The sequence below is a fragment of the Carcharodon carcharias genome, chromosome 12 (assembly GCF_017639515.1).
Source record: "Carcharodon carcharias isolate sCarCar2 chromosome 12, sCarCar2.pri, whole genome shotgun sequence".
NCBI lineage: Eukaryota > Metazoa > Chordata > Chondrichthyes > Lamniformes > Lamnidae > Carcharodon > Carcharodon carcharias.
In genome coordinates, this window is record NC_054478.1 from 144,072,446 (window position 1) to 144,098,715 (window position 26,270).

Consider the following 26,270-nt stretch of genomic DNA (forward strand, 5'->3'; position numbering starts at 1 on the left):
TTCTTTCATTATTCATGGCCAGCTCACTCTGCTTTCCAAAGCTAATCCTGTCCGTTCAGTATTTAAATTTTCTTAATGGAGATCTAAATCGTTTCTAACTGCTTTGAATACTTCAAACTGACTCCACTGATGTACTGACACCAGGCTCCCCAATAGCACCAGAATATGTCATCTGGTCTCAGAATGGACCTTCCCCCCCGGCGCCGGTGCTGGGAAGTTGGGTTTCATTTATGGAAAAAGAGTTTGTGGCTGCATTTAAAGGGCTGTGCTAATGTAGTTGGACTGAAGATATTTATGCACGAGCACTTCAAAATGTACTTTTAGTGCTGTTCTGAAATTTGGTAGTATCAATCATTCCTTGGATGGGTACAGCACGGGGTTAGATTCAGAGTAAAGCTCCCTCTACACTGTCCCTATGAAACAGTCCCAGCGTAGGTAGAGCACGGGGGTGAGATATAAAGCTCCCACTGCCCTGTGCCATCAACACTCTGAGGGCGAGCACAACACAGGGTTAGATACAGAGTAAAGCTCCTTCTGCACTGTCCCCAACAAACACTCCCAAGATACAGCATAAATCTCCCTTTGCACTGTTCCATCAAACACTCCCAGGACGGGTACAGCACAGGGCTAGATACAGAGTAATGCTCGCTCTACACTGTCCCCATCAAACACTCCCAGAGCAGGTACAGCATGGGTTAGATACAGAGTAAAGCTCCCTCTACACCTTCCCACCAAAATCCCAGGACAAGTACAGCAAGGGTTAGATACATAGTAAAGCTCCTTCTATACTATCCCATCAAACACTCCCAGGGCAGATACAGCATGGGGTTAGATACATAGCAAAGTTCCCTCTACACCGTCTCAAACATTTCCACCTGCCTTAGCTCTTAATACAACAGAATACTCCCACTGCACCAGTTTAACAGTTTGACATATCGCACACCAGCTATCCTGTGGTCTCTGAATGAGATTGCCAATTCAATGTTAAATTAGTAGTTTTGAGCTGGATTGACACTGCCCCAAACTCATGTGATAATTCCTTTCCTATCCAAAATGCCTGAGAACGAGTTGGGCAGGATGACTCAAGAAACGATGCAGAAATGGTCCAACCTTATGACTTAAAATTTTCCAAAATAAAAATCTTACATATATAGAATAAGCAGGATATCACATACCAGGGAGGTAAATTCCTGCTAACTCAGCCGACACTGGGGAATTCCAGACTGTGGGCACACCCTACATCGTTGAAAAAAAATTGCCCAAGTTCATTATGGATGAGCACGGATGAGCTATGTCTTGTATGGTTTCATTCTTTGGCAGAAAATGCAAGGAACTTTAGAACAGAAGCGGTTCTCAAGAGAGGCAATGATTGGTTGAGTGCCTGACTGGGCTGCTGACAGAAGCATGGAGCAGACAAAGCACAATGGCAGGAGCCTCGTCTCTGCTCCTGATTGTAGGCTTTTCCCTCACGTGCTGGTTTATGAACAACACGTCTCAGCATTGTAACTATTTCTTGCCTATCCAACTAGTGTGAACATGAGCTGTCCAGGGTCTACTGACATCTTTAAAAGAGGCCGGACCTATACCGAATCAGAGGGAGAGGTGGAGTGGCGTTACCAGTGCTGTTGATGTTAATTTTCACGGAGTTAAGGAATGATCTTATTATTCCTGAAAGTAGGGAATCAACAAGTGGTGCTGCCAGACCAGGAAGCCCATGATGGAACTATAAAATAACTGGACATGGTCTCTAGGTGGAGTGGGGTTAATTGGGGCAGGTGGGGATGAGAGCAGAGGAGAAGTCCAAGGCGGATTAATGAGACATGGTTGATGAAGTTGGGTTATTAGGTGGGGATTGCGGTGGGGGGTGGGGGATGGGGGGGGGTGGGGAGGTTGGTCAAGAGGGGCAATCCATGACAGAATAGTTGGACGTGGTCTCTCAATGTTGGGCTGAATGGCCTGTTCTGGCTCCTAAAGTTACTTTCTTAGACAAAACACCTTGATCCAAAATCCCTCCCCCACCCCACTGGGTGCAGCTCCATAGAACCGGATCACCATTCAGTAGCTTGGTGAATTCCCCACTATTCATTTGAATCGAGACTGAGTGCTAGAAGATTAATCAACAACAGAAGGCATCACAGTACAGCCCATACTTGCCTGATGAAAGCATATGCACTTCCCAGTTTGAGTCACAAGTTTAGGTTTAAGACAGTACCAGGAACCCTGGTTGCTTTCCTCCCGGTACAGTTCCGTTATCAATGTTGAATATTTCAGATTTGCAGTGGCCCAGAGAAATGGTCTAAGCTTCCTACTGATCTCTGCCTCTCAGTGAAATTTATTGTAAGCTGTCTAGTTATCTCTATATTTAGTCTCAATATTAAGAGCTTAGGGCTGGAGTCCCACAGACACTGGTCAGTAGGGTTCAACCAGTGGGGCCAAAATAGCAATATACAAGCCCAGCTATCAATCGTCATCGGGTCCTGGTAACAATTGGCCAGCCGGCTACTGTTGTGTCTATTGAGATAAGAATTCCAGATTCCGTTACAAACCTGAACTTCTAACATACTACAACAGAAGCCATCAGAACCAGCAGAACTCGCCTGGAGGTAGGTTTCAGGGTATGGAATCCTGCATAGATCGATAGTTTTTTTCCTCTGTTAACAGTTGGCAGAATTGAGGGCAACTGGTGATGGTGCAAGGGAGGAAGGAATCAGTGCGAATCTGGCTAGCAGTCAGCCCAGTATTGCAGTGACTTGCCTCCTAGTATGGTGGAGCTGGCCCTGTGTAGCAACATTGAACATAGATAGCAAGGTACATCCCAAAGGAGAGTAGTCAGACAGAAATCAATGCCAAGTCACAGAAGGAGGCATGAGAAGGAATAACTGAACACTTAGATTAGGGGTGGGTTTTAAGAAGGATCTTAAAGTAGGAATGAGAGAGCTGGAGTGATTGAAAGAGGAAATTTTAACATGTGGGTTATATCTGGCCGAAGGCACTGCCACCAATGGTGGGGTGTAGGGAGGCGGGATTACACAAGAGGCAAGAGTCAGAGGAAGAGAAAGCTCAGGGGTGAGGGATTGGAGGGATGAAGGAGGGGCGATGCATGAGAGGAGTTAAAGACAAAGATGAGAATAGTAATTCTGAGGTGTTGGTAGAACAGCAGCCAATGTAGGGGTAATGGTTGAGTTAGACTTGTGGTGCAATGGAATAAAGACAGTAGAGTTTTGGTTGAACTCAAGTTTATGTCGGGTGGATGATGGAGGCCAGCAAGGAGAGCGCTGAAATAGTAGAGCCTGGATGTAACAAAGGCTTGGAGGGTTTCAGCAGCAGGTGGACTGAGACAGAGGTGGAGATAGGCGATGCTTAGAAAAGCTGGTGTGTGGTCAATTAACGGGCAGCCCCTTCCCAATGAATGTGTGTACGTATACTTGAGGGCTCCAAAAGAACCTCTCTTATTCCAAAGACGTCTTGGATTGAAGGAATATGTCAATGAGAAAGCCATACCAAGCCTACATGTGACTTGAACTCGGGCACATTGTCACTGTTATTGGGCTAATTCTACCACATTTCCAAGTTACCCATCGTCTGGTCTCCCCAGTGCCTAGATATATAAATGGGTACATACTGTGAACTCCGGATTATAAATCGTACCCTTAGTCAAAATCTGCCGCTCTCTTTTACGGCAGAGGCTTTTGGTATTAAAATACAGGGTAAGAGGAGTCTGTAAATTTTGGGAATGTTACAAATCATTGTAAGGGCTGAATCTACACCCTTAGGCTTGACTGCAAATCTTCCTTTATAGGGCATAAACTCTGCAGCATTTAACCACCCAGTCTGTAATATCCTCAGCACAGCAATAGGATGGTGGAGAAGCACCGAGATCTCTTACCTTAAATCTAAGCAACCACTTAATGCATAAATGAAGCAAATGAAAGAAGTAAGAAAAAAACAGCATTGACAGGTTAGTTGAAACCACAGGATAGGAGTACAAAAGGAATCAATGTTAAAGCATCTGATACCAAGTCACGTTACAAATCGGTTAGAGAGTGAAGCAGAACATGAGTCATGGCCACAGCCTGAACTAATGTATGATTCGCCCTCTCAGAAGACATTAAGTGCTGACTGGCCATCAAAAGAAGAGACCTTTGATCACCCTGCAATTACACTCTGGCTGAAAACCATGCAGAGAATGATTCAATCATCCCCAATGTTAAAAGTCTTGGTTTTCTGATCACAGTTCTCCAATTCAGTGATTTCAGCAACAGTACAACTTGACAATGTGCACTGTGCAAATTCTCCACGCTATTCTGTCCTGAGAGGGAGCGGGGCGGTGGAAGGGATAGTGTGGATCGCTTTGATCCAGACACTCAACTGCACAATCCTCCAGGTGCTGTTTGTTAGAAGGGTCCCTTGTTCAATTCCAGATCACACAATTACAGCATATATTATATAAACGTTTAAAAATTTTGGGGGTGGGGCGGGGCATGGAAAGAAAAGTAAACTCTCATGCTGGACAGATAAAGCATTGCCTTACTTGAACAATGTGTACCTTTAAACACCCTGAACCGAACGCAGAACCTCCATTTGAACTTGGAAGCTCTCTCCAAAGGCTTAGTGGGTAAAGGGCGTTAGACAGTGCCAGGGTCCAATTCCTGGGTGGTGTGGGACTGGTCGAAAGCTAGCATACTGGTGGACACGTATTGGGGAAGAGAACAAAAATTGGTCTGGCCTCCTGAGTTGGATCAGAAACCACCAGCTACACCTGGAAAGTTCATGTGCATACATCTAGTGAGTAATGAAACGGTTTTGGGGGTCATAGTCAAACTGCCTGAAACTCTCTGGTCAGGGTGACACATCAAGAATGGCCAGTTACCTGTGGACAGCATTACAAGATTCAGCATCTTCTGGAGAGGAAGGAGAAAATGGACAAGAAATAGAGCCTAAACATCTGTATCTTCTAACAATTGTTCCCCCTTCCTGTCCTTTATGCCCTGTATCAGCCTCATGCTGGCTACTACTTAGATGAACTCTGAATAGAATGCTGCAGCATTCAGGCCCTGTGAGTAAATGTTTAAAGATGGCACCAAGAGAGGTCTTTGAGAAGGTGGGACCAAGGTATGTGGGTGAGAGGGTGGGATCGAGAGATATGGTTGGAGGGTGGAACTGAGGAGCATGGTGAGAGGGTGGGACCGAGGGACATGGTGAGAAGGTGAGACTGAGGAACATGGTGAGAGGGCGAGACCGAGGGACATGGTGAGAGGGTGTGACCGAGGGACATGGTGAGAGGGTGAGACTGTGGGTTATAGTGAGAGGGTGGAACTGTGAGTTATAGTGAGAGGGTGGGACTGTGAGTTATAGTGAGAGGGTGGGACTGTGGGTTATGGTCAGCGGGTGGGTGGGGTGTTTGAAGGATATGTTCAGATGGTGGGTAGATGAAGGTAGAGATTTATGGTGAAAGAGTGGGTAGGTGGGATTGGTGAATATAGTGAAAATATGTGGTGGTGAAGTTAAAGGATATGATGAGGTGATGCAATTCAGGGCTATGGTGAGTAGTTGGGGCTGAGGGACAGGGTGAAATGTGGGGTAAGGAATATGATGAGAACCCGGATCGAGGGATAGGTGGGATGGTGGGTAGGTTGGATTGAGGAAATGAGAGCTTGTGTTCACAAAGTCAGGATAGCTCAGGGAGACTTGATTAATATCAAGAATTTCAGATCTTGGTCTGTCGAAAACTTAAGGTAAGACAGGCAGGAGCAAAAATCTTCGACAGCCTTTCTAAACCAGCTGCCATTTTATTGAATGCTGCAGCATTGATCTTGGAAATAGCACAGGGCTTCACTGCATGAACAGAAGGTGCTTGATGACTCAGTATGCCCTATCTAAATTCTACTTCAGTTCGTGATTGGTCAACCCTCTTAGATTAAACAAGTTTCAGAAAGACACCAGTAGGTGGTACTCACCACCAGGATAAACTGCAATCATGAGATCCCAAGATAATCACAGATAAAGTAGCATTTATATCTTTTGAGAACAGCAGCCTGCAGAGAGCTCACAGCGGGAATTCAGAGGGACATTTCTCCAGACTTGGAGTCTGTAGCCGTTTAATTAATCTATTTCACAGCTAGTCAAAGAGGTTACAAGATAAAAGGCTGTGTTATGGGTCAATATTTCACAGTGAAATAGTATATAGTCTACATAGAGTCTATGACTCTCTGACTCTATGGCTGAATATACGGCTGAATATACTTCTCCCGGCCTGACGGTGCTGTGACCCAGGCTGCCAGCCGTTAACTCAGCAGAGATCAGGGATAGAATTTGGGCCCTTGTATTGTTTGGTGCTACTGTGGGTGGTACATAGGTATACTGAGTCATCAGGGACCAAGAAACTGTTTACCATTACCCCTCCTCAAAAAAGTCTCACCTTGATTCCTCAGTCCTAGCAGACTACCATCTCATTTCCAATTTCCTTCATTCTCTAAAGTCCTTGAATGTGTTGTTGCCTCCAAGATCCATGCCCATCTTTGCTGCAACACTAGGTTTGAATCCTTCCAATTAGGTTCATCCCAGCCACAGCATTAAAGTGGATCTCATGCAAGTTACAAGTGACATCCTATGTGACTGTAACAAAGGTAAATTATCCCTCCTCAACCTTCTTGACCTGTATGCAGCCTTCAACACAGTTAACCACGCCATCCTCCTCCAATGCATCTCGTTTGTTGCGCAGCCTAGTAGGAAGGCACTTGCCTCGTTCCATTCTGAACAAGATAATCATCTGCAATAGTTTCTCTTCCCACTCCTGAGCCTTTACCTCTGGAATCCCCTACAGGCAAATTTCACCAAAATCTACCTCACCATTACCTCTCTGTACCCTCCCAATGCCTCCGATTATTCATGTTGCTTGTCCAATATCCAGTTCTGGATGAACAGGCATTTCTTCCAACTAGGAAGACTAAAGCCATTATTTTCAGCCTCACCACAAACTACATTCCCCAGTCACCAACTCCAGGCCTCTCCCCAGCATCTGAGGCTGAGCCCTGACATCCTATCTGACCCTCAGTTGATCTTCCAATTCCAAACCACTCCTTCACCAAGACTGTCCATGTTCTTTGTAACATCGCCCATCTCCATCTCTGCCTCAGCTCATCTGCTGCTGAAACTCTCATTCGCATCTTTGTTACCTCTAGACTTAACTTTTCCAACACACTCCTGGTCAGTGTCACATATTCTGCCCTCAGTAAATTTGAGCTGATCTAAAACTCTGCTGCCCATATTCAAACTCGCACCAAGATCCACTCACCATCACTCATGTTTGCTGGCCTACATTGGCTCCTGATCCTGCAATGCTTCTATTTTAAAATTCTCATCCTTGTTTTCAAATCCCTCCGTGGCCTTGCCCCTCCCCAACTGTGTGATCTCCTCCAGTCCTACAACCATCCAACATCTCTGCACTCTTCCAATTCTGGTCTCTTGCACTTCTCAGATTTTAATTGCTTTACCACTGGTAGCTGTATCTTCAGCTTCCTTGGCCCTAAGCTCTGGAATTCGTTCCCTAAACATCATTCTCCTTAAAAATGACATCTTTGACCAAGCTTTTGGTCCCTTGTCCTAATATCTCCTTATTTGGCTCAGTGTGGAATTTTGTTTGATAATGCTCCTGTGAAGGGCCTTTGATCATTTTACTATGTTAAAGATGCCATACAAGTGCAAGTGTCTGTGTTGTCATTTACCGTCTTCCCAGAGTTCACCTTACCAGGCCTGGATAGGTAACACGACCATCATGAATTAAGATCCTTCTACACAATCCCTTGCATTCCTAACCCATTGCCTCGAAATCCCACAGGTAGTGGTGCAAATCTCATTGAAATCTTCCTATTATCCTGACTCAGTTAATTTTCCGTCGTGCAGGCAGGGATACTATTCCCACCGCCCCCTCGTCCCCACACCCCCAAACTGTTTATTGTCTTGAATATCAGAATTAGACTAATTTTCAGCACAATTCTAGCTCAACTGTCCAGATCTGCACAGGCAGATCTGAACACTGCAGTTTCTTGCAGAGATGCCAAAGGCAAGCAGAATGATGCTGTACAGGTACATCTTCGAATTTAGTATAACATACTTCCTCCTCCCACAAGAGTGTACTGGCTCATTGGACCACTGGAATAGCAGAAGGTCATTCAGCTCTTTGAGCCTGCTCCACCATTCAATTAGATCAGAGCTGATCTGTACCTCACCTCAATTTATCAGCATTTACTCTCTATCCCTTGATATTCTTACCTCGCAAAAATCTACGAGAATCTACAAAATTTTAGGGGAGAGAGTTTGACATTTCCACTACTCTGTGAAAATGTGCTTCCTGATTTCACTGGCCTAGCGACAATGTTATTATGTCTGCTAGTTCTGAAAAAGTAGTTTCACTGTCTCTACCCTAGTGAATCATCAATGTTTCTACATAACTGTCCTACTCCACCCCTCATCTCCTGAAGATGACTCTTGTTTGGGTACAGTTCCACAGGCAAACAGGCACCTTCCACCTAATTGTGAATCAGGACACTGAGCGCCAGCAGGATATTTGGGGGCATCATTGCTAAGTCCACTCCTCTGACCTCTACGCATACATACTTCTCAGCCGGGGTCACTGGATACGGATCAAGTGCAGGAACACTTGGCTCATCCTTTTCCTCTTCTGTAATGCGGGACTCCCAGCATCCTGGGAAGAGATCAGGTGACTCAGTACAGACCGGGGACCAGATCTGGGGCTCAACGATCTGTGCGAGTTATGCCCTTGCTGATGTATGCACCTCACAATATTAAGGAGGGGGCCCAAATTTTTCATAGACACCCCCACCCTTTACTAGAATATGGATGTTGGGGGTAGTGTGAAATGTGAAGCTTTCCAAAAACTGCAGCTGTCACAGGTCAATTGAAAGAGGATGAGTGATGCTTGGGTTTCCCTCACAGCATATTGCTCCTGGTAGGCATCTATACGAAAGCACTTTAATATAAATCTCTTTATGTGCCAGCAGACCTTTAATAGCTAATATCTGCCATGAGATGATTTTAATAGGAATTATGAATGGCGGTTTTCTATAACTGAATATGAGGCCCAATTAATTATCCTTCCTTAAGGAATGTGTGCTAATGAGATTAAAACCATCGCTTACTGGGTGGCTCGTTATATAAAATCACATTGTTAACTTTCCAATAAACGTTTTTGTGCATATTCGTCAATGATTTTCTTCAATGAGATGTCTACTTTAAAAGAATGAATTTCAAACCATTTCCAATTTGCAACATTCGTCAGCGACTGCCCTGGTAGATCCGCCTCTACCCAAGCAGCTCCTGTAACTCCACCTTCAGCAAAGAGCTCTGTTACCAGTTCCCAGTCCTACAAAGCATACCTTCACTCCATGACCGATGTCATCCAAGATGGCGTAATCGATGGGCTTCCTGATGTACCTGACAGGCCTCTCAGGATTGGACGGGGCAATGATTTTATGAGTTCTAGAGGTGTTCTTATTGGTTGTCAAGATACCAATCTCTCTTCTGGCAACCTTCTCCTTGTGAATATCCACAGTCTGAAAAGGGAACATTGACTGAGTTAAAAAACAGTGACAAAACTTCATATCAAATATAAAATAATGGGCACAAGTTAAATAGCACTGCTAGGGAAAGTACAAGGGTCCTGCCAATGGCCAGGGGAGGGTGACAGAGCTAAGCTAATGGATACCAAGGACTGGTGACACAGGCAAGCCAAGTGCAGGACAAATCACACAGCTTGACCAATGGACAGTGGGACAACAGTCACACAGCGCCAACAGGCAACAGCAGGCTAGGTTCCATCATCAATGGGCAGGAACAAAGGGTGGGTCAGGGTGCCAACAGGCAAGGGTGCAGGTCACCCAGCGCCAACAGGGAGCTGGTTGTTATCAACTCAATGCTAGTAGGGACATGGAGGCAATTTGGCATCAATATCACGGAGCATTATTTTATAGAATGATACAGCACAGAAGTCACTCAGTCTATCATGCCTGTGCTGCTCTTTGAAACACTATCCAATTAGTCCCACTTCCCAACTGTTTCCCCATAGCCCTGAATTCTTTTTCCCTTTTAAACTGGCTTCTCAACTTGCCCTGTCACCTTCAGAGATTTTTTTTCACGTATACACCAGGTCTCCCTTTTCCTGCAACACTTTTAAAATTGTATCATTTGATTTATATTGCCTCTCCTCATTCTTCCTGCCAAAATGCATCACTTCACACTTCTCTGTACTAAATTATGTCTGCCATTTGTTCGCCCATTTCACCATGCTGTCTATACCTTCCTGAAGTCTGCTACTATCCTTCCCACTGTTCGATACATTTGAGTTTTGTATCACCTGCAAACTTTGAAATTATGCCCGGTATAATCAAGTCCAGCTCACTAATATATCAAAAAGGGCAGTGGTCCTAATACTGATCTCTGTAAACACGCACTGCACAGTTTATTCACCACTTCTCTCTGCTTTCAATCTTTCAGCCAGTTTTGTACCCACGCTGCTCTTTAATCCCATGGGGATTCAATTTTGCCAACAAGTCTACTCTACTTCATCAAACACTTCCTGAAAATCGATAAGCACATCAGTGGCATCAACCTCATCAATCCTCTCCATTACTTCGAAGGGCTCCATCAAGTCTTTTTTATTAATTCACAGGATATGGGCTTCACTGGCTGTGCCAGCATTTATTGCCCATCCCAGTTGCCCTTGGGAAAGTGGTGGTGAGCTGTCCGTGCTGTCCACCTGGTGTAGGTACACTCACAGTGCTGTTAGGGAGGGAGTTCTAGGATTTTGACCCAGTGACAGTGAAAGAACGGTGGTATATTTCCAAGTCAGGTTGGTGAGAGGCTTGGAGGGGAACTTCCAGGTGGTGGTGTTCCCATGTGTCTGCTGCCCTTGTCCTTCTGGATGGTAGTAGTCATGGGTTTGGAAGGTGCTGCCTAAGAAGCTTTGGTGAATTCCTGCAGTGCATCTTGTAGATGGTACACGCTACTGCTACTTTGCGTCGGTGGTGGAGGGAGTGAACGTTTGTGGATGTGGTGCCAATCAAGTGGCTGCTTTGTTCTGGATAGTGTCAAGTTTCTTGAGTGTTGTGGGAGCTGCACTCATCCAGGCAAGTGGGGAGTATTCCATCATATTCCTGACTTGTGCCTTATAGATGGTGGACAGGATTTGAGGAGTCAGGAGGTGAGTTACTTGTCGCACGATTCCTAGCTTATGATCTGCTCCTGTAGTCACAGTATTTATATGGTTAGTCCAGTTCAGTTTCTGGTCAATGGTAAACCCCAGAATGTTGATAGTGGGGAATTCAGAAATGGTAATGCCAATGAATGTCAAGGGATGATGGCTAGATTCTCTCTTGTTGTAGATGGTCATTGCCTGGCATTTGTGTGGCGTGAATGTTACTTGCCACTTGTCAGCCCAAGCCTGGATATTGTCCAGGTTTTGCTGCATTTGGATATGGACTGCTTCAGTATCTGAGGAATTATGGATGGTGCTGAACATTGTGTGCAACCATCAGCGAACATCCCCTTATGATGGAAGGAAAGTCATTGATGAAGCAGCTGAAGATGGTTGGGCCTAGGACACTACCCTGAGGAACTCCTACAGTGATGTCCTGGAGCTGAGATGATTTACCTCCAACAACCACAACCATCTTCCTTTGTGCTAGGTACAACTCCAACCAGCGGAGGGTTTTCCCCCCGATTCCCATTGACTTCAGTTTTGCTAGGGCTCCTTGATGCCACACTCGGTCAAATGCAGCCTTGATGTCAAGGGCAGTCACTCTCACCTCACCTCGGGAGTTCAGCTTTTTGTCCATGTTTCAACCAAGGCTGTAATGAGGTCAGGAGAGGAGTGGACCTGGCGGAACCCAAACTGGGCATCAGTGAGCAGGTTATTGCTAAGCAAGTGCTGCTTTATAACACTGTTGATGACCCATTACTTTACTGATGATCGAGAGTAGACTGAGGGGCGGTAATTGTCCAGGTTGGATTTATCTTGCTTTTTGTGAACAGGACGTACTTGGGCAATTTTTCACGTAGCCAGATAGATGCCAACTTTGTAGCTATACTGGAACAGCTTGGCTAGGGGTGTGGCAAGTTCTGGAGCAGAAGTCTTCAGTACTATTGCTGGAGTATTGTCAGGGCCCATAGACTTTGCATTACCCAGTGCCTTCAGCCATTTCTTGATATCACGTGGAGTGAATCGAATTGGCTGAAGACTGCCATCAGTGATGCAGGGGACCTCCTGAGGAGGCCGAGATGGATCATCCACTCAGCACTTCTGGCTGAAAATTGTAGCAAATGCTTCAGCCTTATATTTCTCACTGATGTGCTGGGCTCCCCCATCATTGAGGTTGGGGATATTTGTAGAGCTTCTTCCTCCTGTGAGTTGTTTAATTGTCCACTACCGTTCACAACTGGATGTGGCAGGACTGCAGATCTGTTGGTTGTGGGATCGCTTAGTTCTGTCTATCACTTGCTGCTTATGCTGTTTGGCACGCAAGTAGTACTGCAGTAGTCCTTGTAGTACAGCTTCACCAGGTTGACACCTCATTTTTAGGTATGCCTAGTCCTGGTCCTGGTATGTCCTCCTGCACTCTTCATTGAACCAGGGTTGATCCTTTGGCTTGATGGTAATGGTAGAGTGGTTGATACAATCTTGCTGGTGCTCATGGCCCACAGCACCTCATGGATGCTTGAGTTGCTAGATCTGTTTGGAATCCATCCCATTTAGCATGGTGGTAGTGCCACCCAACACAATGGAGGGTATCCTCAATGAGAAGGCGAGACTTTGTCTCCACAATGACTGTGTAGTGGTCACTCCTACTGCTACTGTCATGGGCAGATGCATCTGTGGTTGGCAGGTTGGTGAGGATGAGGTCAAGTATGTTTTTCCCTCTTGTTGGTTCCCCCACCACATGCCACAGACCCTGTCTAGCAGCTATGTCATTTAGGACTCATCCAGCTTGGTCAGTAGTGGTGCTACCAATCCAGTCTTGCTGATGGACATTGAAGTCTTCCACCCAGAGTACATTCTGCACCCTTGCTACCCTCAGAGCTTCCGCCAAGTGATGTTCAACATGGAGGAGCACTGATTCATCAGCTGAGGGAGGGTGGTATGTGGTAATCAGCAGGAGGTTTCCTTGCCCATGTTTTACCTGATGCCATGAGACTTCATGGGGTCCAGAGTCGATGTTGAGGTCTCCCAGGGCAACTCCCTCCTGACTGTATACCACTGTGTCACCACCTCTGCTGGGTCTGCTCTGCCGGTGGGGCAGGACATACCCAGGGATGGTGATGGTGGTGTCTGGGACATTATCTGTAAGGTATGACTCTGTGAGTATGACTATGTCAGGCTGTTGCTTGACTAGTCTGTGAGACAGCACTCCCAATTTTGGCATTAGCCCCCAGATATTAGTAAGGAGGACTTTGCAGGGTAAACAGGGCTGAGTTGGCCATTGTCGTTTCCGGTGCCATGTGGTCCACTTGGTTTCATTCCTTTTTTGAGACTTTGTAGCAGTTTGATACAGCTGAGTGGCTTGCTAGGCCACTTCAGAGTCAACCACATTGCTGTGGAGTCACATGTAGGCCAGTTAAGGGCTGCAGATTTCCTTGGACATTAGAGAACCAGATGGGTTTTCATGACAATCGACAATGGTTTCATGGTCATCATTAGACTTTTAATTCCAAGTTTTTATTGAATTGAAAGTACACCACCTGTCATGGCAGGATTCGAATTCGGGTTCCCAGAGCATTACCCTGGGTCTCTGAGGGAGGATGGTACGTGGTAATCAGCAGGAGGTTTCCTTGCCCATGTTTTACCTGATGCCATGAGACTTCATGGGGTCCGGAGTCAATGTTGAGGTCTAGTCCAGCAACAATAACACTATGCCATCGCCTCCCCCCTTGTCAGACACAATTTGCCCTGGCCGTCATTTATCAACCCTCGTCTTCCCAAGTGGTAATTAATTTTGTCATGGGTTATGGTCTCAAAAGTTTTTCCAGTTACTAGGTTTATCTCTTTCTCTTGTTTTTGAACAGGAGTGTAACAGTTGCAATCCTCCAGTCCTCTGCCATGATTTCCACACTTAAATAGGATTGGAAGAGTATGGCTAATTCCACCCATCCTTCACTCAGCAGCCTAAGGTGCATCCCATCTGAACTGGGCAACTTTCAACTTTTTGCTCTTAAGTACCTCCTCTCTATCTACTTTTATCCAATCCAACTTATTTCGTACCTCCTCTTTCACTGTGACATTGAAATTATTCTCTTCTTTAGTGGAGACAAATGGAAAATTCTCATTTGGTATCTGAGCCATGCAAAAAGATCTCCTTTTCAGTCACTAATCAGTCCCACTCTTCCTTCGTCTGCTTGTCTGCTCTTGACCAAATGGTCATAATATTGTGCTACTAGCTCAGATCATTGTGCAACAGCTTTCTAAAGAACCACAACAACTTATTTGGCGCTTTTAATGTAATGAAACGTCCCAAGGTGCTTCACAGGAACGTTATAAAACAACATATGACACTGAGCCACATAGGGAAACATTATGCCAGGTTACCAAAAGAGGTAGGCTTTAAGTGTCTTAAAGGAGGTAAGAGAGACAGCGAGGCCAAGATGTGTAGGGAGAGAATCCCAGAGATTGGAGCCTAAGCTCGGCAGCTAAAAGCACAGCCATCAATGGTGGACAAATATAATTGGGGCTGTACAAGAGGATTGGATACAATTAGATAGGATAAGAATGGAACCAGGTGAGAGCAGTCTCACCCAGCTGGATGATAGTGGAGGAGGATGGCGTGGATAACCATGTCAAAGGCTGGAGATAGGTCAAGAAGGAAGAGGGGGGAAAGTTTACCCTTGTCACTGTCACACAGGATGTCACTTGTGACTTTGATGAGAGCAGTTTCGGTACTGTAGCAGGGGCAGAAGCTAGATTGGAGGGATTTGCACACGGAGTTCCTGGAAAGCTTGGAACTGATTTGGGAGGCAATAACACATTCAAAGGCTTTGGGAAGGCAAGGTAGATTGGAGATGGGACGGTTGCAAGAATGGAGGGATCAAGGGTTGGTTTTTTGAGGAGAGGGATGATGACAGCAAATTTAAAGGAGAGAGGGCAACACTTGAAGAGAGAGAACCATTTTCAATCTCGGCTAACTTGGGAATCAGGAGGGGAATTGGGTGATCAGCAATTTAGATGGGAATAGGTTCGAGGGAAGGAGGTGGGTCTCCTGGACAAGATAGGAGAGAAACTAGAGAAAGATGAGAGTTCAAGGTTAGGGCAAGAGGAGCATCAAAGGAAGTTTGGCTCGGTGGGCCACAGGAAGGCAGTTCAGGGTGTGGCTTAACACTTGCATTTTTTTATAAAACGAGAAGTTATTTTACACAGCGAGTTATGATGATCTGGAATACACTGCCTGAAAGTATAGTGTAAGCACATTCAATAGTAAGTTGCAAAAGGGAATCTGATGTATACTAGAAAAGAAAAAATTGCAGAGCTATGGGGAAGGCAGAGGAGTGGTACTAACTGGGTAGCTATTTCAAATACCCGACAGAAACGCAAAGGGCTGTAAAATTCTAAAAAGTGCCATTGCTCCTAGTTCGACTGACATTGACCACTGGGAGTTGAGGCCCTAGCACTATAACCAGTTGGAAGCAATGCTGTCAGATAGTTCGCTGGCTATATTGTGAATTTTACTTCATCATCAGGGCCTTACAAGACACTAGAAAAAGCCCAAACCTTCTGCCTAGTCCCAAGATTTTATCCACAATATTCCAACAACAGACCGTGCAGATGGTATCAAGGTAGCTGGGGGATTAGTGCCAATCGCAGGCATTACTCAAACCTGAGCATATGCCTTGATGCTGAGGGATGAATCAGGAAACTGGATGGTATAGAGGGTTAAAATGATGCCCTTTCATCTCAAGAGCACTAGGCATTAATCCAGCTCCACTCATGTGATCCAAGCTCACTTGATCTCATAGCCATAAGTGTGATGTCTCATTCAGCTCTCAAAAGCAACAAGAGCATTAAAGCGAAACTGCAACAAATTCAGCATGCTAATTCACAGGGCTGACAGGGTGGCTCGTACAAGAGAAGAAAATATTACAGCAATGCTACAGGAGTTTACTGTGAAAGTAGAGGGGACTTTATTTAACTATTGGTAGTCTGCTGATGGACAATACTGGACACCGAAGCTGAAAATCTTCCACTCCCCAGCATGTGAATATTGCATCTCGTAAAAAGATTCTCTCCAGCCTGCCCAGATTGTTCAACTGATTCAAACATTGAGGGCCTTAAACCAGACAGGCATGAGGAGGGGTCATGAGCTTAACACGAATCTACCTTGTGTCCCTGTCAGGCAGTGATCTGGATGTTACCAGCATTTTCCCTTTATATTTCAGAGTCCAATTTCCAGCCATTTTTACCTCATTACAAGTTACAGGCTCATTTTACTCCAGCCACCTCAAGAACAAGTTCCTCCAACTAACCCTCGTTAAGACAGACCAAGCCAATAGTAAGCTACAGAGGTCAGAAAATCCAAGTTCAAATCTTTGTCCATGTTAAATGAGCTCATTTCAGCCAGGACACGAAGTGGTGCTTTTTAAACTGGTCGCCATACCCCTAGACTAGGGTGAGATCAGCCAATGCTCCCATCCCTGGCCAATAAACAGTGGCCCTGCTAGAAAGCGTATAGGTATGGATGTATGGTGAGAACCACCTGAGGTCCCAAGATAGTCCAGAAGTAGGGATCAGATATGAGGAAAAGTTAGGGAAGGTCTGCAAAGATGAGGTCAAAGAGGCTTTTGAAATGTAGAGGTGGAGGAGTTAGGATGGCTGAAGGGTTTGCCATCAATGGCAGAATTGAGGGGTAGGTGGTTGGGAGGGGAGGTGATGAACCATAAGCCAGAGTGGAGGATGCAGCCAAGCCTGGAGGAGGCTGCAGAGGTGAGGTGAAGCCGCAGTAGGATTTATATTTGAGGGTTTTAAAATTAATGCTCCAGGGAAGCCAGTGGAGGCAAGCAGGATGGTGCAAGACTGGTGGCAGGCAGAAGAGAAGAGTCAGACAGTGTAGGACTGGAAGCAGGTGATGGAAGGCAGCAGGATGAGATGGATCCAATGCAGGCTGGAGATGAGCAGAACCGTGCAGCTTTAGAGGAGCTAGAGTTTATGCAGGGAGGGTCTCAGGGAGTTTCTTGCCTCTGGTGCTCGGCTAACTCTCAATATTTCAGCCCGATAATAAAAGGTTAATTGGATGAGGAGCTGAAGGGTTACTTGTGAAACTGTACCCCACCATGAGTCAGTGACTTCAAAATGGAATAGGCAACAAAAGATGCAGTGTGATGAGTGCTCATGATACAATAAAATGGCTGCATCTTGCTTTATCCTTTCCTTACAGGAGCAGTTGATGACTAAGGGACTAATGAACTCATTAAAACCCACACTTCTGATTAACTCATCCCATGTCCTCAATCAGAAGCCTCTTTTAAGTAGACAATATGCCACAAGGTGCTTGGTCAATGCTCACGGCAGCACACAATGACTCAGCGCTGCATAAATATTCTTATTCAAAGGCCTTATTCCTGCCTTTCATCTGAAGGGGTTGGTTTGGGAACATAAGATTTCTAATGGGTGTTACCTATTTATCCCCCCCCCACTCATTATTTGACAGTCAGTCCATAAAGCTCAGGTTTCAAAGAGCTCCCACTGTCCACATTACATTGAGCACCATCAAGTTAACTGAAAAGCTCTTGAAATGGAATCACAGATATGTCGTTGGTTTGCCTCGGAGATATCTGCACAAATTCCAGCCTCTTCTGCATCACTAATTTTAACTGCTCCACCATTGGTGGCCATGTTGTTGGTTGCCTTGGCCCTAAAACTCTGGAATTCCCCTACCTACAGCTCTCTACCTCTCCAGCTCACTTTCCCCAGAGACAGGAATCACCACCTGGTGGTTACTGCCCAGAGCGGCGCAGCCAACAGTGAGTGAAGATCACGAGGTCGTCACTGCTCTTTATGAATCCCAGGTCCTGTGGGAAGGAGAAAAGAGGACAGTAGAAGTATGTATATCTGTATGTCCTAGGCCCAAACAACTGAGCCTGGTCTCCAGTCATCTCAGACCCCCTTGCTACTGGACCAAGGCCTTGCTCTGTCAAGCCCGTGTGGTAACTGGTGCGCAACGGCCACCCCATGTTAAAAGAACTCACGCATAGGCATCTTCCACCCCCTTAAAATGTGGTTCAGGTCATGAAACATAAGGACCCTCATGGATAACCCCAACAGCAACAGACCGGAACGGCGTACTGCTATCGTTGTCTGGGAGCTCAGACGTTTCAACATTGACATCGCTGCCCTAAGTGAGATCCAGCAGGCAGGGGAAGGCCAGCTCAAGGAACAAGGTAGTGGTTACACCTTCATGATCGCCAGCTCCAAGAGGTTGGCTTCGCCATTAAAAATGAACTAGCTGGCCATATCAAAGACACCCCTTGTGGGATAAATGAGCACCTCATGACCCTTCGGCTCACCCTAGCCCAGAACCAATGTGCTACAGTCCTGAGCGCGTATGCCCCAACACTGGATTCTACAGACAAGCCCAAAGAGGAAATTCACTCCAGCCTCGAACAATCCGTGGCCTGAGTCCCAGCCAGCGATAAGCTGATCCCCCTTGGCAACTTCAACGCCAGAGTTGGGAAGGACATATACCTCTGGGGAGATGTAATCGGCAGAGAGGGGGTAGGGAAATCCAACACCAACAGTACCCTACTCTTGACAAAAAGCCTAGAACACAGCCTTGTCATAACCAACATCTTGTTCTGTCAGAGAGAGAGAAGTACAAGGCCGCATGCCAACACCTTTGCTCCAAGCACTTGCACCTGCTCGACTACGTCATTGTCCAAGTGAGGGACTGCAAGAACATGCGTATCACCCGTGCCATGATGGGAGCTGATAATTGCTGGACAGACCACTGCCTAATTCACTCTGTCATCAACATCAGTGTAGCCCCAAAGCAGCGACAGCCATAGAAACAATGTCACAGGAAAATCAACACTGAGGCGCTCATGGACCCGGTTAAGAGAGCCCTATTTATCCAGCACCTCAGTGCCAACCTGGTGACTCTCAGTGACCCGAGACACAGAGTGCCCACAGCGCCTGGTCTGCCCTCAGGGCCACCACGATTAGCACCTGCGAAGAGATGCTCAACCAGGAAACACCAAGACTGGTTCGATGAGAACGACCAGCAGATCCAAGAGCTGATAAGCCACAAGTGCAAGGCACTTTTTAACCTCTACAGATGGCTGTAGAACAAAAGACCAGCCACCTAAAGAACAGATGGTGGGTGGAGAAAGCACAGGAGGTCCAATAGTTAGCCGACAGCCATGACATGCGGGGTTTCTTAAGCGCAGTCAAGGCCACCTACAACCCAAGCACCCAAGGCCCCACTCCACTGCTGGTCAAGAACGGAGAGGTGCTGATCATGGACAGAGAGGCAGCCAGCATCTGCTGGAAGGAGCACTTTGAAGAACTTTTAACAGAGACTTCAACTCGAGTGTCCTTGACTCCATCCAGCAGCATGCTACCCACCACCATCTCAGCACAACCCCAACAAAGCACAAGGTAGAAAAGGCCATTCGACAGCTAAAGAGCAAAAAGGCATCGGGGTAGATGGAAACCCAGCCGAAGCACTAAAGCATGGGTAGGGAAGCACTATTGGTGCGAATACATGGCCTCATCTCCCTCATCAGGAAGGGGGAGTGCATGCCAGGAAATCGCAGAGACGCCATAATCATGACCATAACAAAAACAGAATTACCTGGAAAAACTCAGCAGGTCTGGCAGCATCGGCGGAGAAGAAAAGAGTGCCGATGCTGCCAGACCTGCTGAGTTTTTCCAGGTAATTCTGTTTTTGTTTTGGATTTCCAGCATCCGCAGTTTTTTTGTTTTTATAATCATGACCATGTTCAAGAAAGGTGACAAGTCCAACTGCGGTAACTATAGAGGAATTTTCCTGCTGTCGGCCACAGGGAAGGTCATCGCAAGAATCCTCCTCAATCACCTTCTCCCTGTGGCTGAAGAGCTCCTCCTAGAATCGTAATGTGGATTCCGCCCTCTAAGGGGCGCAACAGACATGATCTTCACCGCACAGCAACTGCACAAGAAATGAAGGGAACAGTACCAACCCTTGTACCTGGCCTTCTTTGACCTCACAAAAGTCTTGGACATTGGCAACCGTGGAGGATTATGGAGCATCATTTTCCGTTTCGGCTGCCTCCAAAGGTTTGTCACCAACATCCACCTGCGCTATGAAGACATGCAAGCTGTGATCCTGACCAACGGATCCACCACAGACCAAATCCACATTCAGACTAGGGTCAAGTAAGACTGCGTCATGATGCCCACGCTCTTCTTGATCTTCCTTGCCGCAATGCTCCAACTCACCCTCAGCAAGCTCCCCACTGGAGTGGAGCTAAACGGCTGAACAAACAGGAACCTGTTCAATGTCCGTTGCCTGCAGGCCAGATCCAAGGTCGTCCCATCCTCTATCATTGAACTACAGAATGCAGACAATACTTGCACCTGCGCACCCTTGGAGGCTGAGCTCCAAGCCATCGTCAACACCTTCACTGAAGCGTGAGAGAGCGTGGATCTTACACTAAACATCCGTCAGATAAAAGTCCTCTACCACCTGCACCCGCCCCAGTTATCAAAATCCATGACAAGGCCTTGGACAACATGCACCACTTTCCATACCTTGGGGGCCTACAGTCAACAAGGGCAGACATCGACAATGAGGTTCAACACTACCTTCAGTGTGCCAGGGAAGCCTGTGGCCGCCTAAGGAAGAGCGTTTTTGAAGGCCAGGACCTCAAACCTGGCACCAAGCTCATGGACTACAGCGCAGTAGTGATACCCTGCCCCCTATATGGCTCAGAGGTGTTGACCATGTACAGCAGGCACCTCAGAACTCTAGAGAAGTCCCACCAGCACTGCCTCCACAAGATCCAGCAAATCCATTGGCAGGATAGGCGCACCAATGTCAGTGGTCCCGCTCAGGCCAACATCCCCAGCATCGAAGCATTGACCACACTCGATCAGCTCCGCTGGACGTGCCACATGGTCCATACGCCTGACTCACAAGACTCCCAAAACAAGCGCTCAACTCAGAGCTTCGACATGGCAAGCAAGCCCCAGGAGGGCAGAGGAAACACCTCAAGGGCACCCTCAAAACCTCCTTGAAAAAGTGCAACACCCCCGGCCAACATCTGGGAATCCCTGGCCCAAGGCCGCCAGAAGTGGAGGGAAAGCAGCCGGGAAGGAGCTGAACACCTCGAGTCTCATTGCCAAGGGCTAGCTGAAGCCGAGCATTGACAACGAAAGGAGCACGTGGTAACCCAAGCACCCCACCCACCCGTTCCCCTACCATCATCTGCACCACCTGTGACAGATTGTAGGTCACGCATTGGACTCTTCAGTCACCTCAGAACTCATTTTTAGTGTAGAAGCAAGTCATGCTCAACCCCAAGGGACTGCCTAAGAAGAAGAGCTCACTTTCTTCCTTTAAAACACTTCTTAAGACAAGCTTATGGTCATCTGGCCTAACACCTCCTTATGTGGCCCGGTGCCATACTTGGTTTTATAATGCTTCTGTGAAGCACATTGGAATGTTTTATTGTGGTAAAGGTGCTATATGAATATAAGTTGTTATTTAGAAAGCTCTTTCACAATCATTTGACCTTGCTCCATGTTATTTGTTGTTGTTGCTGGCAACTGCTTTATCAAACATACCCGCCGTCTCATGCGAGACCCTGGCTTGTGGCCGACCAAAATGGAGAAGGCTCGTTCCAGAGGGCAACAGGCACATCAAGAGGCTTCTGTCGGGAACATGCAGAGGTAAAATTGAGGCATCGGAGGGAGTGCACAAACCTCCAAACAGCCCATCTACCCAGCCCTTCAAGCACCAGCTGCCCCCCAGTGTGGCAGATCACACATTGGACTTATCAGCCATTTCAGAACCCATTGAACTGGAGTGGAAACAAGTCGTCCTTGATCCTGAGGAACTGACTCCGAAGGTTCATTGCCACCTATTTGAAGGACCCATGAAAGACTGCTCTACAAAACCCAACATTTACATCACCAGCAACTCTCTTGAATGTGTTGATTCTCCATGGGGTACAGTCCAAACCGCTCCTTTGGTACCTCACCAAAGCATCCAGTCTGTGCCTGAAGCTCAGGTGTGAGAATTAGCAACCAAGCAGAGCAGGGAGGGTATGCTTCCCTCAGCCAATGACCACCCTTACCAGCAAAGGTCACTGAGCAGTGGTCAGGGGCAAAAATCCATACTGATCTTTCTCACTGAGGTCAACTGTCACATTTCAGCTGAGATCAGTAAATTCAGGTCAGACCAGCCATCAAACCTGACACCTTCATGCTCTGCACAGCTCATCAGCTAAACTTGGTGACTCAATACTCCATATTTCTTTCAATGTTCGGTAAGTTACCCAGTGTACACATGGGAGCCACAAGTTCCAAGTTGACTTATTTGAGAGAACTCTTGCTGCTGAGTCAGATCATGGGTTCAAGCCCCACTACGGACTTGACCACATAACTCAGTGTGACATTATTGAGGGACCATCTTACAGGTGAGATGTTTCCTTGCATGTAAGTCAGCCCCTGTAGACCAGCTTGTACTTCCTATAAACTGATGTGGCAGCCTGTGCACCAAGTGATGTGGGATCACGTGCCCTGGGAGAAATGGAAACCCGGCAAAGCGGGGCTGTAACTGAGCTCAGCAGGATCAAGCTAGGGCTCATCAGGTGCCCATCAGTGTACATTCACACCGTACATGCTTTTGACCGGCTATAGACAAGAACAGTCTATTCAAGAATAAAATCATTCACAGAATAATGCAGTGACAGCCAGTTGCTGAAATCGGTTCATCAAAGGGACAGGTAAACCAGTCAGTCAGTTAAATTCACTCAAGTGGCTTTTGGCTCAGATTTTTCAGAAAAATCCTTAAACCAGAAAGGGGAGCAGCTGCCCGATTCCTAGTGGTTACCGTGGTTTTGTAATTACCTCTGCCACTGGAGGTAATGTTTTCACCCACTTGTTAGTCTGTTTGCATGTAAATAATATATCTCAAAAACTAATGGACAGATTTCTAACAAACTTGGTACGCAGGAGAACAGATTTGTTTTTGGCGAAGATACAGGTCCAGATCCTGGAATTTTTTTTAAAAGGATCATTTAGCTTTACGAGGAAAAATTTCTTTAAAAATTGTTGTGGGTTGTTTCCTCTGTAAACAATATATCTCAAAAGCTAATGGACATATTTCAACCAAACTTTGTAAATAGATAGGCTGTGGCCCAAGGAAGAACTGATTACTTTTTGGCAAAGATGCAGTTCTGGATCCTGGAATTTTTTTAAGGATCCTTTAAATATTGAGAGATAAGCTTTTGGCTTTTTAATTTAAATATCGTGGGTTGCTTTATTTAGAATGTCACCGATCATTTAAAAATGTTGCAGATTATCTCAGCTGCTGGGGTGGAATATGTCACAGCTGTCAAAATGTAAGCAGACTTTTCACAGCAGATTATTGGATGCAGATTAATCTGAAGCCTCCTCAGAGAGATGGAAGGTCTTAAAAATATATATATTTTTCAGCTTTGTACTTATACAGCATCAACTAGGCAGGGAAAAGCCTCAAGGAAGAGCTGCTTAATTGTAATAACTTTGAGTTAACACAGTGTGGCGGTCTACTGAGTGCCCTTTTCACTTGCTCTGTGTGTATTTCTTCAAAAGGAGGAAAGACTTGCCACCAAATCTGGAAATTTGTAAGTATTGAATCTTTATATGCATGAAATATTTGAATTACAGTCTCGTCTTTGAAATGACCGTCTATGTACAATGAACAAACAGCTCTGCAACTTGTGCTTAAAGGTCACCTGTGGTGTCTGACAAGTGCTGTCTTTGCCATGCCTATCGGGACTGAATTATGTTCTTGCTTAATAGCCTGGTGATCCATATTTATTTTTTCTAGAACGTGACTTGTTTGGTGATTACTAAGAAACGTGTATGGGAAAACAGCCCAAGGAAAATGGTGGAAAAAATACAAGACAACACTAATAAACTGGAAAAATGAACGTTTAATTGATAAATGAATTTAAAGTGACGAGACAAGCAAGAGGATCTACAGGTACAGATATACAAATCATTAAAACTAGCAATGCAGGTTAACAAAAAAAGGCAAATACAGCAGTGGACTTCATTTCTAGAGGGACAGAATTACAAAGCAGAAATTATGTTAAACTTGCATTTAACCCTGGTTAGACCACACTTGAAGTACTGTGAACAATTCTGGTCTCCAATTTACAAAAAGGGTGTTGAAGCACTGGAAAAGGTGCAAAAATATTCAGATGGATGATGGCCATATATGAGAAGTTATATCAAGCAAGAAAGGTTAAGCAAGCTGGGGCTCTTTCCTCTAGGAAAGAGAAGGCAGAAGGGTGACCTGATACACAGCTTTTAAGATTATGAAAGGACTTGATAGGTTAGGTGCACAGAATATGTTTCCACTTCTGGAGGAGTCCAAAACTAAGGGCCATAAATATAAAATAGTTACTAACAAATCCAATAAGGAGTTCAGAAGAAGCTTCTTTATCTAGAGAGTGGAAAGAATGTGGAACACCCCACTGCATGGAGTAGTTGAGGCAAAAGACATGGGCACATACAAAGAAGCTAGATAAAATAATGAGGGAGGAAGGAATACAAGGTTCTATTGATAGGGTTAGAAGAAGAGTGGGAGGAGGCTCACGTGAGGATGAACACCAACACCGACCAGTTGAGTCGAACGGCCTGTTACTGTGCCGCACGTTTGGTATCATTCTATGCAGCCGACAGTTCTGACAAAGGGTTATGTCCGAAACTTCAACACTTCCTTTCCTTACAGATACTACCTAATCTGAGTGCTCCCACCATTTTCTGCTTTTGGTACAGATTTCCAGCATTTCTAGTATTTTCCTTTTTTTCCAAATTTACTCTGATGATTGGATTTTTTTTTAACCTACCTCATGGGGAGAGTAAAGAATAGAAATAAATTTTCACCAAGCATCTTTTTTCAAAGTGCTTGCTTTTAAGCTAAGAAATACAGCAGAGAAATACCCAAATTACGGATAAATGTACAATATTTTTTCTCACATAAAGGCAACTTGAACAATGGTATGCTCTTTCACATAGTGCCACTACTACTCTACAGCTTAAATGGGACAATTTTAGAGCATCAGAAGGCTTGAAAGCATTGTCACAAAGAGACGTTAATGTCTAAATGTTATTGGAAATTATTTTTAAATTGGAATTGTAGTAGGGTGAGTGTCTATCTGTGTCTGTGTGTGGCTTAATTGGATTAAAGCCAGTTAGTCTGGGTGCTTTGAGGTCCAGTAGTTTGAGATGGTAATTGGGTAGACAGTAAGTAAGGATAGAAGGTAAAGAGTACATTTGCATTTGTTGAATAAAGCATTCAAAAGAATGGGTAAAATCTTGCACCTAGCTGGGAGACGCCAAGCAATGTGTTCGTAATACTAATAAAACTGATGGAATGAAAGGATTGTTAGGACAGGTAAAATTTTAAAAACTTAGTAATACAATGGAAAATTTACATTCAAAGGCGAAACTAGTTATAAACAGAAAGGAGCTTGTGTGTGCGAGTCAGAGGCATTTAAGATCTAACCAGCCTGTTAAGCCTACAACTGTGTCGGCAAAGGAACCTCATTTTGAACTTGTAAGGTCAAATGTGCTTTGCCTGGTGTCTGTTTAAAGTTAATGGGTTATTGTTGCCTTGGTGAAGGTTTACGTGGGAGTGATTAATTTGGGGATTTAAAAGTTATTATGGTAGTAATTTGTAGACACGTGCATGTGTTTAATTTGTTGTTAAATTAATAAATGTTTAATCTAGTTTTATATAAAAAAAACCTCTTGAGGCTTGGTGGTTTTATTCCTGAATTCAGAGTTGCATCTCAAACATACCAACTGAAAATATAGATTATGGCAGTTGTTCAAGTCTCCCTTTAGTCAGCCTTTACCAACTGCTGTGTCACAACCAGCATTAGCATTGGTTCAACGGTAGTGCATTCTCCTTAGAAGGTCGTGGGTTCAAGCCATTTAAGTCCATAATCCAGGTTGGCTCTTCAGTGCAGTGCTAAGGAAGTAAAGTGTTAAACCAAGGATCCCTCTTCCCTTTCAG

At 45.5% G+C, this 26,270-nt stretch overlaps 1 protein-coding gene across 4 annotated transcripts in view; it reads right to left on the bottom strand.

The window, feature by feature from the left end:
* The window catches only part of LOC121284628 (abl interactor 2), a 143,992-nt gene that overhangs the window by 35,376 nt on the left and 82,346 nt on the right, over positions 1-26,270 (bottom strand). For all 4 annotated transcript variants that reach the window (XM_041200153.1, XM_041200154.1, XM_041200152.1 and 1 more), the window contains exon 3: positions 9,396-9,572. In XM_041200153.1, the coding sequence (XP_041056087.1) occupies positions 9,396-9,572 (177 nt within the window). The remainder of the gene's footprint in view (positions 1-9,395; positions 9,573-26,270) is intronic.